Here is an 18811-nt window from a genome sequence, read left to right as displayed (position 1 = left end):
CCCAGAGGTCAGCTTCCCAGGACTTGAAGAAGGGCCAAAAAAGGGCAAAGAATGAATATCGTGGTAGTTGGGAGAGAATATGCTATACAAGGGAAATGACCAACCCAATAAAATAGAGGTAAAGCTTGCTAAGAGAACCTTCTGTAACAGTAAATGCATTGTTTGTTCACACAGAACACCAGAATCACTATAAAATGCATTTTCTCACCCAGTTCTCTGTGGGATGAGTGTGATGTGGTCTTCCATCAAAATATGAGTGCACATTAAATATAAATAAGGCAGACTTCAATGTCCAAAATATATACTCTGGAAATCTCACTGTGTCTACTTCCATTCTCGTAGACCACTCTGAAGCATTGAGTCTGGTTCTTGGCATTTTAAGAAAGGCATTCAAGAACATCTAGAGAAGGATGACCATGGAGATAAAGAATCCGGAAATTAGGTCTCATAGGCACCGTGGATGGAGAGGTGGATGTCTAAACTCAGTGTTGAGGGTCACTAGTGGCACATTTGAAGGGCCATGTTGAAGAAAAAGAATGGTATTTACTTGTTTCAACTACAAGATGACAGAATCCTCCTAGTGAGTAGAAGTTTTGGAGGAGCAGATTTTTGTTCAACATTAAAAATAAAATTTAAAGAATCAGAATTTTCAGACAATACAGAGACTTACCTAGTGATTTGTTACCTGCCTGTGGAGATTAGAGTTCACAGCTTCGTATAATGAATGTCATAGGAATACATTCTTAATGTTGGGAGCATAAACATACCAAACTCAAATTTCATATCTACTTATTTATTCTAGTCATTATAGAAAATAATTGAGGAGGATATGTCATGAGAATAGGCACTACTTAGTAAAGTATAAATATAAATCATCTGATATACATTAGAATAAAAAATATAGATACAAGGGAAATAATATAAAATAGAATAAACTGGTCATAATTATTACAGAGTTACTATAATGAAGATACCATTTAGTTATAAACTTTACAATAGCCAAGATGGGAAAAGCAGTAAACGTTTAACCACTAGAAGAAAATATACCAGATTTTTTTAAAGGAAGAAAAACTTTTTTCTAAAATTTTAAGACTCTACAAGGAACCATTTTAAAAAATGCAGAAAGGCCGGGTGCAGTGGCTTAGGCCTGTAATCCCAGCACTTTGGGAGGTCAAGGCGGGTGGATCACAAGGTTAAGAGATCAAGACCATCCTGGCCAGCATGGTGAAACCCTGTCTCTACTGAAAATAAAAAAATTAGCTGGGCATGGTGGCGCGCTCCTGTAGTCCCAGCTACTCGGGAGTCTGAGGCAGGAGAATCGCTTGAACCCGGGATGGGGAGGTTGCAGTGAGTCGAGATCGCGCCACTGCACTGCAGCCCTGGCGACAGAGTGAGACTCCACCTCAAAAAAAAAAAAAAAAAAAAATTGGTAGATAAAACAGTGCCATGATCAATTTATTGGCGTGTCCAACAATGTAAGCACAATATGATATGAGTAGTGAGTGTTATGGACTTAAAGTAAAAGAAAAAATTAGGCATCATTATTTATCCAATTACCAGACACAGTTTTGAGAGAATATGCGAGGAAGGAGTTTTAGACGATCAGCAGAAGTTTGAAGGACTTTCTGTACAAGAAGAAAGCAAAGGCAGAAGAAAATAAGAAACAGACAAATAAGAATACGAGTTGGCTAGAGTGAAAGAAACAGCTGAAACAATGGAGGATAAGGACAAGCTGGAGGTTCCGACCTTTGGGTCTCTTTCCGCTGATTAGAACCTTATTCACCAACTCCCTCACTTCACCTTAAGGTTTCACTGGGAATGAGCTGATGGGGAAACCAGCAAGGTTTTCAATGACTATTTAAGCTACTGTTGGCATAAGTTTAAAAAGGAGACCATAAAAAATGAATATTATTAAATTTAGATTACTAAAATATTTTTAAAACTTTTATTTGGATAAGTTGGCCTTATAACTACTGTTTTAAAGGATGAAACATTCTTACTGTCATCTCAACTTCCTGTACATTTAAGTATACTTGGAATATTTTTTTAAAAAACCCTTTATATCCTTAAGTAAGTGACATCTAGTGTCCATGACATTCTCATTAAATCTGGCATTTGTAATAATGTGTTGTTTCTTTTCCCAAGACTCCTTCTGTTTTTAGGCAGCCATCATCTTGACAATCTCTTTCTTTCTACTTCAAAGTATACATCAGATGAATAAAGAGAGTTCATTAGAGCCTTCAACGATTCAGAGGATGTTAAGCAGCTATTTTTCTCTTACTCTTTCATTCATGATCCTTTCTATCCTTGTTATTTTGCAAATAAACATCATAATTTCACCTAGCAAAGCCACACTTCAGGAAGGAGAGAAATGAAAATTTAGCAAGGATTAAAATAGAAAGAATTTAACAGAGTCATGTTCCCTGTATGTGCTTCATTATGAGTGGTATGTGTTACGTAAGAGTAATTTTATACCTATATATAGTGGGAAAAACTATACAATTGTTCTATAAAATAATGGAAAATTAAGTATGGTAATGACAACATTTAATATATTTTCTTTGAATTGAAGCTTAATAAGTTGAGTAAGGAAAATTTTTTTAATTAAAAATCAGCAAAAATTGTCAAAGACTGAACAAAAGCAAACACTTGTTTAGCAATTACTATATATACTAGGCACTATTCTTAGTACCTTATATACATTAACTTATTTAATTCTTATAACTATTCTTATGAGGTAGTCACACTCGATATCTCCTTTAAATGGGCACAGAAAGGTTAAGTTACATGCTCATAGTCACAGGCCAAGTAAGACCCAGAGCTTGAGATTCTAAACTCAGAATTCTGGCTTGAGTATGTGCACTAATAATTGACTATAAATGTAACAGTCACCAAAAAAGCCTTTAGAACAATATTTGGTACAGTGTAAGACCTACATAAATGGCTTTGGAGAAAAAAATCATATTAAAAGTCAGGTTTTAAAAACATTTAACATAATATAGATTTTTCAGATCATGTTTAATACATTTAATTATATCACACTTTCAAAATGGTCCTCTATGGATAGGAATTGAATATCTCCTTTGCGATTTTCATTAGGCATCCACAATTTTGGATGTCTTGTAATGATATATGTCACCTCACTCCACTCAGCTGGCTCTGGCTTTTCCCTGATTTTTTGTTTGTTAATGTCAATTTTTTTATGACCTTAACTCCCACAAGTTTTTGAACTTTTGATTATTAATTGCAGTGTGTTAGAATTGTGTATCAATCAACCAATGCATCTTTCAGGATTAGTTAAATGATTATATTACTTAATAAGAAGTTTTAATTCATCGAGTAATGTGAACTATATGAGGATATACATATATTAATTAATCAGCTATTACCTTTAGAAAACATTCTTGCATTTCTGAGACTAAAAATACTCGCTTTCCTATTATAGGTCCCCTTTTGCCCCTCCACATTTTCATGTATGCGAAACATATACTACAATTGAAAATGCAAAATTAGACCTTAATAAGTTATTTTAAGTTCCTTATAATTAGTTAATAAAGTGGCTTGAAATAATAAAACCATGTGGTTTTGTTAGACATACAGATAATTGAAAAAGAATAAAATAGTCCAAAAATAGGCCTAGCAATTGTTTTAAGCATAATAATAATGAGTTAGAGGTAATTTCTTGTATAAGGAGAACTCAGAAATAAAAATCAAATAATTACCCAAAATATTAACATATTTGTCATACAAAACCTTTACACATAAAAAAAGGCAAAAAAAATCAGGAGAAAAATGTTAAGGCTCTCTGTGTCATATTGACCATATCTTTATTTTCTAAATCAATTATTAACCTATATTAAAATTTAATAAACATGAGAAGTATTTGTGATGAAGCAATCTCCTCTCTCCAAAAAATACAATAAATGGTAGGAAAATAAAAAAAAATAGTTTAACCTTTTAAAATGACAAGGAAATACAAAGAAAAGCAATGAGCTACAACATGATATTATTTTGGCCATACTCTTAAGAAACATAATATCAAATATTGCAAGGCTACGGGAAAATTTTAGTTCCTTGCATTGCTGGTGATAGCATAAATTGGTATCATCCTTTTGTAGCGGAATCCATGTTCACGATCAATGAAGATGGACTTTTAGGTTAAAAAGCTGACTGCGGGATGGATGTCTGTGGCATTGATTATTTTCAGGTATCTAGGGTCATTTCAATTGTTAGCAGTATTTATTATTTAAAAATTACATATATATATACATGTACATATACATACATACACGTCTGTGTGTGTAGAGTGCATGTATGTTTATGTATATATTATATATCTTATTACATTTCCCTTCTCTTCATTCCTGATTTTCAGGTCCTCATATTATAACTTTTTTTTTTTTTTTTTTTGAGACAATCTTTCCCAGTCACCAAGGCTGGAGTGCAGTCGTGTGATCTCGGCTCACTGCAACCTCTGCCTCCCAGGTTCAAGTGATCCTCCTGTCTCAGCCTCCCAAGTAGCCGGGACTACAGGCACCCACCACCACGCCCAGCTAATTTTTGTGTTTTTGATACAGACGGGGTTTCGCCCTGCTGGCCAGGCTTGTCTCGAACTCCTGGCCTCAAGTGATCCTCCCACCTCAGCCTCCCAAAGTGCTGGGATTACAGGCATGAGCCACCGCACCTGGCCTATACACTTCTTAAGTAAAGAAATAATACTTACTTAATTTTTTCTCTGATTTCTTGCAATTTTTTAGATTTCTCTGCTATCCCTATGAATGGAATGAACAAACATGCCCTTGTTTTACATGTATGTGGAAGGTTTTGGATTTAAGGAGATGTTTTTCTTCACTATCTACAGGCATTGATTCTTGTCAACAATAAAATTAGCAAAGTTAGTCCTGGAGCATTTACACCTTTGGTGAAGTTGGAACGACTTTATCTGTCCAAGAATCAGCTGAAGGAATTGCCAGAAAAAATGCCCAAAACTCTTCAGGAGCTGCGTGCCCATGAGAATGAGATCACCAAAGTGCGAAAAGTTACTTTCAATGGACTGAACCAGATGATTGTCATAGGTACAGACATTTTTATAACTTTAAGACCAAAACTCAAGTTTTTATCTTAAGAGATTTCAACTGGGTTTTAAGTGCAGGAAGGTAAATTAGCTACAAGCTACATGCCTGGAGCCTATGTGATTTGTAAGAACAGGGCCAAGAGAAACTGGGATTTTGAATCTGGACCTTACAGTGATGTTTTTATGTATGTCCTTGAGTATCTGAGAATATGGAGAAAACCCTAGGGCTGAAGTTACCCTACCACACGCACAATATGCAAAGATGAGTTTAAATAGTGCTTAACTACAGATATTTTGAGATACCTTTCCATTTTGGGGACCTGTTGTATTCTAAACACTCATAAATCATTTGCTTTAAAAATATGTTATGGCTGGGCGCGGTGGCTCACGCCTACAATCCCAGCACTTTGGGAGGCCGAAGCAGGCGGATCACGAAGTCAGGAGATCGAGACCATCCTGGCTAACATGGTGAAACCCCATCTCTACTAAAAATACAAAAAATTAGCCGGGCGTGGTGGCGGGGGCCTGTAGTGCCAGCTACTCGGGAGGCTGAGGCAGGAGAATGGCGTGAACCCAGGAGGCAGAGCTTGCAGTGAGCCGAGATCGCCCCACTGCACTCCAGCCTGGGTGACAGAGTAAGACTACGTCTCAAAAAAAAAAAAAAATTTCTCTAAACATATAGTAAAAATTGTAATTTTATTATTGGCTTATAAAATGCTAGATTGAAATTCTTTAACAAAATTTTAAAATACCTTAGGAAAATAATAAATAACGTAAGATGGGAATTGTAAACTTGCTTTAGTTGATTTCTGGGCAAACCTGTGTATGCATCTTAAATAATTTTATTGGTATTGCTTTCACTAATAGTCTTTTTCATAAGTCATTATTATTCATAAGTCATCGTCTGTTTGGCTTTTGTTTGTTTTAATAAGGGAAATTTTTATCCTATTTTGCTATTCTCCTGAGGAGCATGCTCTTTAATTTCACTTTTGTGTTTTAGTCAAGTTGATATTAATCCCTATTTCTTTATAGGTTGCTTGCTGAAACAGATACTACAGTGACTAGTAATATCCTAAAATTTCCTCTAAAAGCCTTGCACTTATTACATTTGTAGAACTGGGCACCAATCCGCTGAAGAGCTCAGGAATTGAAAATGGGGCTTTCCAGGGAATGAAGAAGCTCTCCTACATCCGCATTGCTGATACCAATATCACCAGCATTCCTCAAGGTGATAGAAGATTCTCCAAAACATTTTGAAAAATTTAAATTCAAAGGCTTTAATTAAAAAAAAAAAAATCTTGTGGAAACTGGAATTGTCACCTAAGAGGCCAACCTTATTTCCAGCAAATTCTCTATTACTGCTAGTGTTTCATCCAGTGTTTATATTTCCAGCAAATTCTCTGTTACTGCTAGTGTTATATCCAGTGATTCAGTCTGGATGACCACGGGGCCATCCAGGCTCACTGTAGAGATGGGTAGACTCCTGTTAATGTCTAGTCTAAGACACAACTTAATGCACAGTGTTTTATAATATTGTGAAATCACGAAGAAAAAGTACATTTATTTAAAAAATAGCATGCCTTGGTATTTGTAAAAAAAAAAAGATATATGGGAGTACCTCTGAAATTGATCCAATTTTTACCTTGAGTCTGCAATAGCTTAGGGAATTTTTTTTCCTTTTTAAGACACTCCAGTTATTAATATCTGAATGATAGTGGTAGTTGTGTGTTGTGAAGAGTGTAGATTTTGGAGTCAGTTTGCTTGAGCCCAAATTACCGTAAAATGGTTCAAAGACTTTGAAAAAGTTATTCATTTGTCCTCTATCTCTATCTGTCAAGTGGAAATAATACTGCTGTCCACTTCATGGAGTTGTTTTAAACTTAAATAAATAATTAGAGAAATATTTAGCATATAGATAAGTAGGGAATTAATATAACTCTCTATTATGCATTAAAAATGTTCTGAACAATCAGTATGTGTAGGCGATGTACCAAACACTTAAGACAGGGCAGGGAATAGGATATGCTACATGCCTTTAGGAGCTTACTCTCTAAAACCAAGCCAGACAAATACACAGCAATGACCACATAGCCACAAGGGTAAGTTCATTGTTCCAAGGGATTCCCAGGAGAGGCACAAAAGCCAGTCTTTGTGAATTACAAAAGGCATCAAACCACCAACAATAAATTCCTCTAACTTGCACATCGTCCCTACTCTGGGTTTTTCAGTCTCACAAAAGCCCTCTGTATTATCTAGTTTTCCCCTCAGTCTGTCCCTTTCTCAACTTAGATGCCTTGTTCTTGAGTGCGTACAAAATGTAGGCATTTGGCCACAGAAAACACCAGTTGTCCTTTATTGTTCTTTTACAGAAATTTCAACTCCTGAGAGTACATATTCCATAGGATGCTTTCTTACCACCCCTTGCCCTCTCCCTAGTCTTTTGAATACAGAGCATGCTTTTGACTTCCTTAGTAGCAACTACTGGGATAGATAGATACATAGATGATAAAGACTGATTTATAATTCATAAAGCACTTTCATGTTGTCTCCAATTTGTTGCATGTAACAAGTAATCTTTTGCTATCCCCAGTGCAGGAATGAAATATTTATATCTCAGATAGATATAAATTGGGGATTGATATAGATAGATAGATAGATAGATCTTATTAAAATTCTTGCTGAAATTTATTTCATGCAGCCAGATGACTTACATTTAGCATAATCTCAGAATTTGCTGTCCCTCTTAATGCATGCTCCAAAATATCCTTCACTGATACCTTTTATCATTTCATGATCTCTTTTCCTTTACTTTGCTATGTCTTCTATCTATCCCAGGTATTCTTTCCTCATCATTTATAGCTTGCTTTTATTTACTACCGCTTAATAGAAAAGTTAAGTAACTACAATTTATTAAGCATGTATTTAGTTCCGGGTATCATGCCAAATGCTTGTCATGGAGTCTTCTATACGATTCTTACAACGTCCCTATATAGTAGGGTTATAATTCCTGTTTCATAAAAGTGGAAAATGAGGCTTAAACAGGTAAAGAAAATTGTAATTAAGTTCTTAGAGCTAGGAAGCGGCAGAGATGGAATTGTGTGGTGCTGATGTCAGAACTCGTGTGTTTTAACTATTTCACTCTGTTGGCATATTAAGTCCTCCTTTCTATTCATCGTTATGCTTATCTAATACATGATTCCACCTTGCTTAGGCTGGGATACCTATGCCTGAATATCAGCAACCTCCTGGTGATATTTTCTCCCATCACTCATGGAAATGGAAAGGCAGTAGAAAGTAGTGTAGAGACTATAAAAATCATACTCTTAGATCAACCTGGGTGAGAGACCTAACTCAGTCATTTAGTTGTACTGTGACTTTAGGATAATTATTCTGCATTTCTATAACCTCTGGTTTGTTAGATGTTACATGGAGCTATTAATAACCCTGTCTACTAGGATTATTGTGAGGATTACTCTATAGAAGTAAGGCTTGTACTGTACATGCAAGTACTTGGCTCAATGTAAACCTCAATATATTTTATCTTAAAAAAGGAAAAGAAAAAAGAAAATTTAAAATAAATGAACAAACAAATAAATAAAAGAACTGGAATATGGGTTCTTTAACTCAATGCCACAGTTGCAGAAGCTAATGATGCACTTTATAAATTTGTCTATCTCAAACCTATTGCAAGGTTTTCTCCCATAGTCAAACTTCTTCCTAGCTATAACTTTACATTTGGGAAACTGACATCCCAAAAAGGGAGACACTTTGAAACTAAGTAAGGCTGATGGTTGTGATAGCAATTGGTGTACTGGAGGCACTGCATTAAAAAATATACTTTTTTTGCATTACTTTGTAATTACTTTGTAACTTTTCATTACTTTGTAACTTTGAGTCTTATTTCTTTATCTGTGAAAAGGGATTAGTGACCAATAATTTATATTTTGAGAGGCTTAAAGGATTTGAAGTAGGAAAAGTGCCAAGGTCAATGTTCGGTGCGTAACAGACATACAATAAATAGGTGTTCCTTTTCCTAGCAGCTCTAACAAATATGCTACCATAGGAAACTAAGAATCATTTTCAAGTCAAATATGGACTAAACTATTTTATTAAATGGACAATATTGACAGAATTCTGTGTGATGTGATAAAAATTTTAGACAAAATGAAACCTGTGGTTTTTCAATTCTGTGTCCTTATAGACAAATAGCCAAGACTTTCTGCCAATCAGATGTTCTTTCTACACTTAACTAATTTGCTATTTTCTCTGTATCTATTGCTACTAAGTGGAACAATATGTTATTTTAAAAGCCGTATAAAATATAATACATCCTCAGATGCTAGAAGGAAATGAAAATAAAATATCTAAACTTTTATATTTATAATACTCGATCTTTGGAACTCACAGCCGTGCAAGTACTATCTAGAGGTTTAGTGGGTACTTTGGATCTAAAATTATTACCCCAGGTGCTCCACATATGGCAGATCACTTGATTATAGACCTCTCCACTCCTCCTGCATAAACATTCTGGATTTAATAGGCATAAGTAAATGTTAGCTGTTTCTACACAGACATTTTGCAGAGGTATTTGATGTTTTTATGGAAAAGTCAATTAAGGCTAAGACCAGCACAGCATATCAGTGTTAATTTTTAATGATGCTCATTAATGAACTAGACAATTAAGTTTGTACATGGGTTTAATTTATACGTAATCTCTTCATTATGGTTCGAATAGTGACTTTCCCACTTTATAGTTATTATCTTTTATCAATGTCAATTTTAGCCCATTAACAAAGGTGGAAGAGAATAATGAGACTCAGCGTTGACTTCAGTTCTTCTATTCCAAGAACAAAAATTGACTACATGATAGAAATCATCCAGGTTTTTGTTAAAGTCAACCTAAGAGAAAAATAGCAAGGGCTTCCACTACTTCCAAAAGCACACATTATTATAAAAGGGATGAAAAAAAAAAGATAAGTAAAGCTGATTCTTTGAAACTGTGTGTCTTTTAGGAAATTGATGGCATATGTCTTCTTTAAGTCTGTCCACATTCTGTACTTATAATGTTTATCTGCTAATTTAACATCTTTAATTCCACATTCCAGGTCTTCCTCCTTCCCTTACTGAATTACATCTTGATGGCAACAAAATCAGCAGAGTTGATGCAGCTAGCCTGAAAGGACTGAATAATTTGGCTAAGTAATAATATTCTTTCATGACATTCTATCAGAACAATGGCTAGGTATATTAGTGCTTATATGATAAGAATTACAAACATGATGATTGATTTTTGACTGTACTACATTTCGCTGCTGTTGTTGTTTCTAATAATCTCAAACTTCAGCATATCCAATTTCTTGAGAAGAAGCCAATGAAATAGTACCCTTACTAAAACCACCAAGATCAGCTTCATATTTTATTAATACTATACTGTTTATAGATTAGTTATATTTTATACACAGTGTGTGATTAAATCAGTATGAGCATTTAATATGTTCTAACTTATTTGCATCAAACAAAAAGTTAAGTAAATTATAACACAGTTGCTAGAATTTGAAAATGCATTAAAATGAAATCTACCAAGACAGAGAAATATTGAGCATCACACAAATTACTATTTTAATAATTATGAGATTCTCTAACCCCCTCTTCTCTGAAAAGTTTAAAATAAAATATCTCTGGACATTTAATGTAGATCAACAAAAGAAAAGCTTTTGTTGTTGTTGTTTTTGCTGGCCCTTCTTAATGATTTTTTTTTAAATAAGTGATACTAGTACTTGTCCTGGTTTCAAACATAACTTCAATCTGGCAAATGTTTTCATTTGTCTTCAAGGAACACTATGTTCTTTTTGATCTGTACATATTGCTGACTGTCCCTACAGAGAAGCACAGTATCATGCCAGATTTACTCATTCCTGTTTTTATATATAAATTTCATGGTGGATAAATAAATATAAAATATATATTTGAATGTGTGTGTATATATATATATATGCGTGTGTGTGTGTATAATCGACTCCTTTACTAGGTAAAATATTCTTTGATGGGAAAAGTGGTTTTTGATCCATGAGACCTCTGTCCCTCACAATGTCTAGTATAATATTATGCACATAATAAGTTTTCAAGAATATTTGTTTATTAAATATACAAATAAATGTTTGAATAAGTGAACAGTTTTTAAAAATAAACTATTAGGAATATTATGTTCCAATATTATGGTTGTCCATAATTTGATGTTGGAACTTAGGATATTATAAGGAATAGGAGACTATGTCCAATCACGTTCTGTCAGATGAATCTCAAAGACAGTAACTTTGAGCCGAGACCTTAACAATAAATGGACTTTGTCCAGGCTCAGAGAGGTTGGAGAAAGCACTCCAAGAACTGGGAACAGTAAGTGCAAAAACAAAAAATGTCCTTTCCTGTAGACTTGATTAACTACACAATGCTTGTACGAAAGGCATCCATGTGTGGTGTTTGCTTTCATTTCTGCTTTCTGTTGCAGGTTGGGATTGAGTTTCAACAGCATCTCTGCTGTTGACAATGGCTCTCTGGCCAATACGCCTCATCTGAGGGAGCTTCACTTGGACAACAACAAGCTTACCAGAGTACCTGGTGGGCTGGCAGAGCATAAGTACATCCAGGTAATGCAAAGCCACTGCTTATGTGAGGAATATCCAAAAAGCAAGACCCCCACCCTGCTTATGGGATGCTGGGAAGCAGGAAGCTCTTCTTAGAAGTTTTTTTTTCAGAGGGTCTTAGTTAGAATTTCTATGACAAAATACCATAAAAAAATTAAATCATGAAGCACAATTTACATTAGCTAGATTTCAATAAAGTTTTTGATTTAGAAGTATGGAGATGAAACTTAAAGTCTTCTGTAATGCTGATATTTTTTTCAGTAGGGGTGGTGGTGGTGTTGATGCCATAGTGAGTAGGGGGAGTTTGAAGCCACAAGTAAAATAAAAATTCTTTTTTTTTACTGTCATTATTAATTTTAATTTTCAAATTATTCAAGAATTGGCTGGGAAGAGCTTCTTTGGTCTAGCTCCTGATTCTTTTTGACATGGCCTCATCATTTTCCTTTATTTCCTCTAAAAAAAAATGAGATACGTTTGCAGAATGTGCAGGTTTGTTATATAGGTATACGTGTGCCATGGTGGTTTGCTGGCCCTACTGACCCATCCTCTAAGTTCCCCCGCTCACCCCCTACCCCCTGTTGTGTGTTTTGTTACCCTCTCTGTGTCCATGTGTTCTCAGTGTTCAACTTCCATTTACGAGTGAGAACATGCAGTATTTGGTTTTCTGTTCCTGTGTTAGTTTGCTGAGGATGATGGCTTCTAGTTTCATCCATGTCCTTGTAAAGGACATGATCCCATTCCTTTTTATGGCTGCATAGTATTCCACAGTGTATATGTACCACATTTCCTTTATCCAGTCTATCATTGATGGGCATTTGGATTGGTTCCATGTTTTTGCTATTGTAAAACAGTGCTGCAATAAACATTATGTGTGCATATGTCTTTATAGTAGAATGATTTATATTCCTTTGAGTATATACCCAGTAATGGGATTGCTGGGTCAAATGGTATTTCTGGTTCTAGATCCTTGAGGAATTGCTACACTGTCTTTCACAATGGTTGAACTAATTTATGCTCTCACCAACAATGTAAAAGCACTCCTATTTCTCCACAGCCTCATCAGCATCTACTGTTTCCTGACTTTTTAATAATCACTATACTGACTGGCATGAGATAATATCTCATCTCCAGCCACAGGGAATCATTAATCTATTTTATCATTTTTGTTTGTTTCATAGACCATAGTTTTGTGTAGATTCCGGGAATACTTTAACATCTAGAAATTTTATAATTTTAACTCCTGTATTTGGTTTTATAATCTAATTTTGAGATAATCCTAGTATATGATATGAGTCTAATTCATTTTCTGTATATGGATAGCAATTGTCCCAATGCCATTTGTTGGAAATAATATTCTTTCTCCAATGAATTTTCTTGTCACTGTTGAAAATCACTCGATCATAAATGTAAGGGTTTATTTCTGGACTTTCAATTCTATTACATTTATCTATATGTCTAGTCATATGACAGTATTATACCCTTCAATTACTGTAGCTTTTGATTAAGTTTTGAAATTAGAAAATGTAGGTTCTCCAACTTTGTTCTTTTTTTTCAAAGTTATTTTGGCTATTCTGGTTCCTTTGCATTCCATATCAATTTTAGGATCTACTTTTTCATTTCTGGAAAAATATTCTTGTAAGGCTTTGAAAGGTATTGTTTTGAATCTACAGATCATTGGGAAGAATTACTATCTTAATAATATTGAGCCTTCCAAGTCACAAACAAGGGTTATTTATATCTTCTTTTCTTTTCCTCAACAGTTTTTGTCATCTTTAGCATACATGCCTTGTAATTCTTTTACTACATTCATTTTTTTCATTCTTTTTGATGCTGTTTTGAATTGTTAATTTTTTTATTTGTTTGCTGCTAATGTATAAAAATACAATTGATGTTTATATGTTGAGCTATCCTGGTACTATGCCAAATTTGTTTTTAGTTGCAGTAATTTTTGTGAGTTCCTTTGGATATTCTATATTCAGGATATATTATTTAAAAATAGACAGCTTTAGTTATTTTATTTGGATTCTTTTAGGTCTCCCCCTCCCCCACAACCCACCCTTTGCATTGGCTGGAATCACCAGTGCGATGTTGAATAAAGGTGATGAAATTAGACATCTTTGCCTTATTTGCTAGTTTAGGAGGAGGGAGCATTCATTTTACCATTAGTTACGATGTTAGCCAAAGATCTTCTATAGATGCTCTTTATCAAGTTGAGGAAGTTCCCTTCTATTTCTGATTTACTGAAAACATTTATTATGAATTTTTTTCTTACATGTTTTTCCTGCGTCTATTGAGATAATCATGTGAGTTTTGGCCTTTATATTTTTGATATAGTGTATTACATTGATATTACTTTGATTGATTTTCATATGTTAAACCAATTTTACAACCCTGAGATAAATCATGTTTGGTCCTATAGCATGAAATCATTTTGTATGTTGTGAAATGTAGCTTCCTAATATTTTGTGAAAGATTTTTTGTCCATATTCATAAGAGATATTTGATTACATTTTTTTTTCTTATGATGAATTTTTTCTGGCTTTGGTCTTAGAAAATATTGACCCCATAGAATGAGTTTGGAATCTACTTTTATTTTGTTCTACACAGACTAATACTTACGTCTTGATATTTTCTTCTCTCACTTTCAATATTAACCATAAATTGCTCACCAAACACCCCTTCCTTTACTTGCTAATCACTACTGGAATATAGAGGATGGTAAATGACAACAAGAAACTTCCAAAATATGAGAATCATAAACCATACATATAAGTGTTGCTTTCACTTTAATATTCCTTGTTTCTGTTTTTATATGACATCTACTAATTCGCTTTTAAGCCCTTACAAAAACAAAGCCGTTTTCACCAGCACATGAATGTGAATGTCCTAGTGGGTAGAGCAATATTTCAAGTTTTGTTTTGTTTTTTGAGTCGGAGTGTCTCGCTTTGTCACCTAGGCTGGACTGCATACAATGGCACAATCTCGGCTCACTGCAACCTCCGCCTCTCGGGTTCAAGAAATTCTCCTGCCTCAGCCTCCCGAGTAGCTGGGATTACAGGCACGTGCTGCCATGCCAGGCTAATTTTTGTATTTTTGGTAGAAACGGGGTTTCATCATGTTGGTGAGGCTGGTCTTGAACTCCTGACCTCATGATCCATCCGCCTCGGCCTCCCAAAGTGTTGAGATTACAGACATAAGCCACCACGCCCAGGCTTTCAAGTTATGTTTTAAGGGAGTACTTCATAGGTTTTATAGCTCACTTAAGACCTTGTTGGTGGCGGGACGCAGTGGCTCACGCCTGTAATCCCAGCACTTTGGGAGGCCAAGGCAGGCGGATCACGAGATCAGGAGATCGAGACCATCCTGGCTAACATGGTGAAACCCCCTCTCTACTAAAAATACAAAAAATTAGCCGGGCGTGGTGGTGGGCGCTTGTAGTCCCAGCTCTACTGGGGAGGCTGAGGCAGGAGAATGGCGTGAACCCGGGAGGCGGAGCTTGCAGTGAGCCGAGATTGCGCCACTGCACTCCAGCCTGGACAACAGAGCGAGACTCTGTCTCAGAAAAAAAGAAAAAAAAAAAAAAAGAAGACCTTGTTGTCTTAGCGTTATATTCTAACCTTGCTTGTATGATTTCAGAGAAGTTGCTTCTTGACCTACAGAACTCATATCCTCAAAGTGAACTGTAAACTCATTTCTAACATTCTTTGTATAAGTCTGGTTTTTAGTGACCCTAAGAAAATCTATGGCCAAATTACCATTATCTTAAACATGATTGTAAAACATAATTCAGAAAAAAAACTCTGATTAATTATATTGCACTGTATTCAAGTAAAACGTAGTACGTAAAATACGTATTTGTTAAAACTTCCTAGGTCTATTTATTCTAAATGCTGTGATGTTTAAATATTTAAGAATTTCTTGGAGTTTGTGATTCTTTATTTCAATTCCAGTACTTTATGCTCTCTTTTTCTTTTTCACTACACAGCACTTTCTCATTCTATATCATTTTGTTAAAAGGTGTATATTTTTTGTCCTGAAAACATAATATTTCATGTAGACCCAATATAGTCATGCAGACCTGATATATGAAATAACATTTATTCATTCAACACATATTTATTGAACACCTGGTCTGTTCTAGTACTGGAGATATAGCCATAAACAAGCAGAGCCATTCTTGTCTCATGGAGCTTTTACTCTAGAGGAGAGAAACAAACTATCAAATAAGCATAATATGCTACATATTGATAATGCTATGAAGAAAAATATGTAACGTAATTCTGCCCCAGAGAATGGCAGAATGGGATGGTCAGGGAAGGTCTCTCTGGTAAGAAAAAACGACTTCCATGAGGCAACAAGCCTTGAAGACACCTTAGAGATTTTTCCAGGTTGAGTAAACGGTGTTGATAACTTAAGAAGAGATCATGCTTTGTGCATTAGAAGAGCAGCAAGTAGACCAGATGATTGGCTTTTACAGTAAGAGAAAAGGAGGTCAGAGTAGAAGGATGTCAGATCATGTAGGATTTGTAGGGCCCTTTGAGAACTTTAGATTTTATTATTCTGCATGAGATTGGAAACCACTGGAGTTCTGAGGCAAAGAACATATAATTTGGTTTACTTTCTAAAGCAATTGCTCTGAGAGCTTAAAAAAAGAATAAAATTTAGGAAGGCAAAAGGGGAAGCAGGAATAATAATCAGAGCAACTTCATTCATTTGGAAAGAAACAATGGTGACTTGGACAAGGTTGTTGGAGTAGACATGGAGAGAAGAACTAGATTAACTGTACATTTTGAAGGCTGAGCTAGCAAGATTTGTTATTGATTATGTAGAGAGCATAAGAGAATTGGAGCTCAAGGATAATGACAATGTATATAGCCTGAGCATCTGAAATGATTGGCATGCAATTTACTGAGATGGGGAAGACAAGACTAAAGAAGGGAAAAGCAAATTTTCAAAAGGAAGGGAGAAATCAAAAGTTTAATCTGAGAAGTAGTCAGTTATTCAAAGTGGGGCTTGTCATGGTGGCTCACGCCTGTAATCCAAGCACTTCAGGAGGCTGAGGTGGCCGGATCACTTGAGGTCAGAAGTTCTAGGCCAGCCTGGCCAACATGGTGAAAACCCAACTCTACTAAAAACAAAAATTAGCTGGGCATGGTGTGTGTGCCTGTAGTCCCGGCTACTCAGGAGGCTGAGGCAGGAGAATAGCTTCAACCTGTGAGGCAGAGGCTGCAATGCACTGAGGTCATGCCACTGCACTCCAGCCTGGGTGACAAAGCAAGATTCCATCTCAAAAAAAAAAAAAGTGAAGGATTAAAAAATAATAAAATGAATAAAATATCTACCTGAAGGGCCTCAACATATTTAGAGAATAATAATTATTTTCTATCGTTTCATGTTGTAGGTTGTCTACCTTCATAACAACAATATCTCTGTAGTTGGATCAAGTGACTTCTGCCCACCTGGACACAACACCAAAAAGGCTTCTTATTCGGGTGTGAGTCTTTTCAGCAACCCGGTCCAGTACTGGGAGATACAGCCATCCACCTTCAGATGTGTCTACGTGCGCTCTGCCATTCAACTCGGAAACTATAAGTAATTCTCAAGAAAGCCCTCATTTTTATAACCTGGCAAAATCTTGTTAATGTCATTGCTAAAAAATAAATAAAAGCTAGATACTGGAAACCTAACTGCAATGTGGATGTTTTACCCACATGACTTATTATGCATAAAGCCAAATTTCCAGTTTAAGTAATTGCCTACAATAAAAAGAAATTTTGCCTGCCATTTTCAGAATCATCTTTTGAAGCTTTCTGTTGATGTTAACTGAGCTACTAGAGATATTCTTATTTCACTAAATGTAAAATTTGGAGTAAATATATATGTCAATATTTAGTAAAGCTTTTCTTTTTTAATTTCCAGGAAAAAATAAAAAGAGTATGAGTCTTCTGTAATTCATTGAGCAGTTAGCTCATTTGAGATAAAGTCAAATGCCAAACACTAGCTCTGTATTAATCCCCATCATTACTGGTAAAGCCTCATTTGAATGTGTGAATTCAATACAGGCTATGTAAAATTTTTACTAATGTCATTATTTTGAAAAAATAAATTTAAAAATACATTCAAAATTACTATTGTATACAAGCTTAATTGTTAATATTCCCTAAATACAATTTTATGAAGGGAGAAGACATTGGTTTGTTGACAATAACAGTACATCTTTTCAAGTTCTCAGCTATTTCTTCTACCTCTCCCTGTCTTACATTTGAGTATGGTAACTTATGTCATCTATGTTGAATGTAAGCTTATAAAGCACAAAGCATATATTTCCTGACTGGTCTAGAGAACTGATGTTTCAATTTACCCCTCTGCTAAATAAATATTAAAACTATCATGTGACTTCATGTAATCAGGCTGAACATTTCTACAATTACTAGATGTATTAGACATAAGTATTTTCTTTAGTTAAACCACCCATGTTAGAAATGTTTTCTGTAGAATTTATAAACAGCTATCAATGCAGACAATTTAATAAGCCTGGGGATGATTTACTTACAGTAAACATTTATCAAATTGTACATTTGTGCTGTCAACAATTAATAAGCAAATATGTGAAAATAGTTTCTGTCTTCTATGAAGTTAGATATTTGATGGTTAAAACCCCTATAAATCATAGTTTCATATGGGAAAAAATAATTGAAATACTACAGTGTAAATTTAAATAATTTATTAAGTATAGCAAATAATTGACATATGGTGGAATAAATTTTGTCACAGAAATATATGCAAGTTGTAGTAGTGGCTCACATGAGAGGTAAACAATTCTGCTAATAGTAGCAGAATGAGTGCAGTGGAACGTGAAAAACTTGAGGAGATAACAGTTGAGGTGGGTTTCCATAGATGCATAATAGTTCAAGAGCAAGATTTGGTGGGGAGGCACTATTCAAGACAGGGACTAAGTTCAAAATCCAAGACGTATGCCGGGACACACCTCTGACAGGTTGGCATAAAGGAGGCTTAATCAAACTATTTTTCTTCTTCTGGAACAGAAGCAATAATTTTCATTTACATTTGACATATCCCGAGCTAATATTAACAT

At 35.0% G+C, this 18811-nt stretch overlaps 1 protein-coding gene across 2 annotated transcripts in view; it reads left to right on the top strand.

Moving 5' to 3' along the window:
* The window catches only part of DCN (decorin), a 37591-nt gene extending 19480 nt beyond the window's left edge, over positions 1-18111 (top strand). For both annotated transcript variants that reach the window (XM_019038528.3, XM_019038527.3), the window contains exons 4-8: positions 4862-5075; positions 6189-6302; positions 10180-10273; positions 11580-11718; positions 17117-18111. In XM_019038528.3, coding sequence (XP_018894073.1) covers positions 4862-5075; positions 6189-6302; positions 10180-10273; positions 11580-11718; positions 17117-17311 — 756 coding nt within the window. In that variant the 3' untranslated portion in view covers positions 17312-18111. The remainder of the gene's footprint in view (positions 1-4861; positions 5076-6188; positions 6303-10179; positions 10274-11579; positions 11719-17116) is intronic.
* Positions 18112-18811: the final 700 nt, after the last annotated feature.

The sequence above is a fragment of the Gorilla gorilla genome, chromosome 10, assembly GCF_029281585.2.
Source record: "Gorilla gorilla gorilla isolate KB3781 chromosome 10, NHGRI_mGorGor1-v2.1_pri, whole genome shotgun sequence".
NCBI classification, from domain to species: Eukaryota; Metazoa; Chordata; class Mammalia; order Primates; family Hominidae; genus Gorilla; species Gorilla gorilla.
This window is presented reverse-complemented; position numbering and strand designations above follow the sequence as displayed.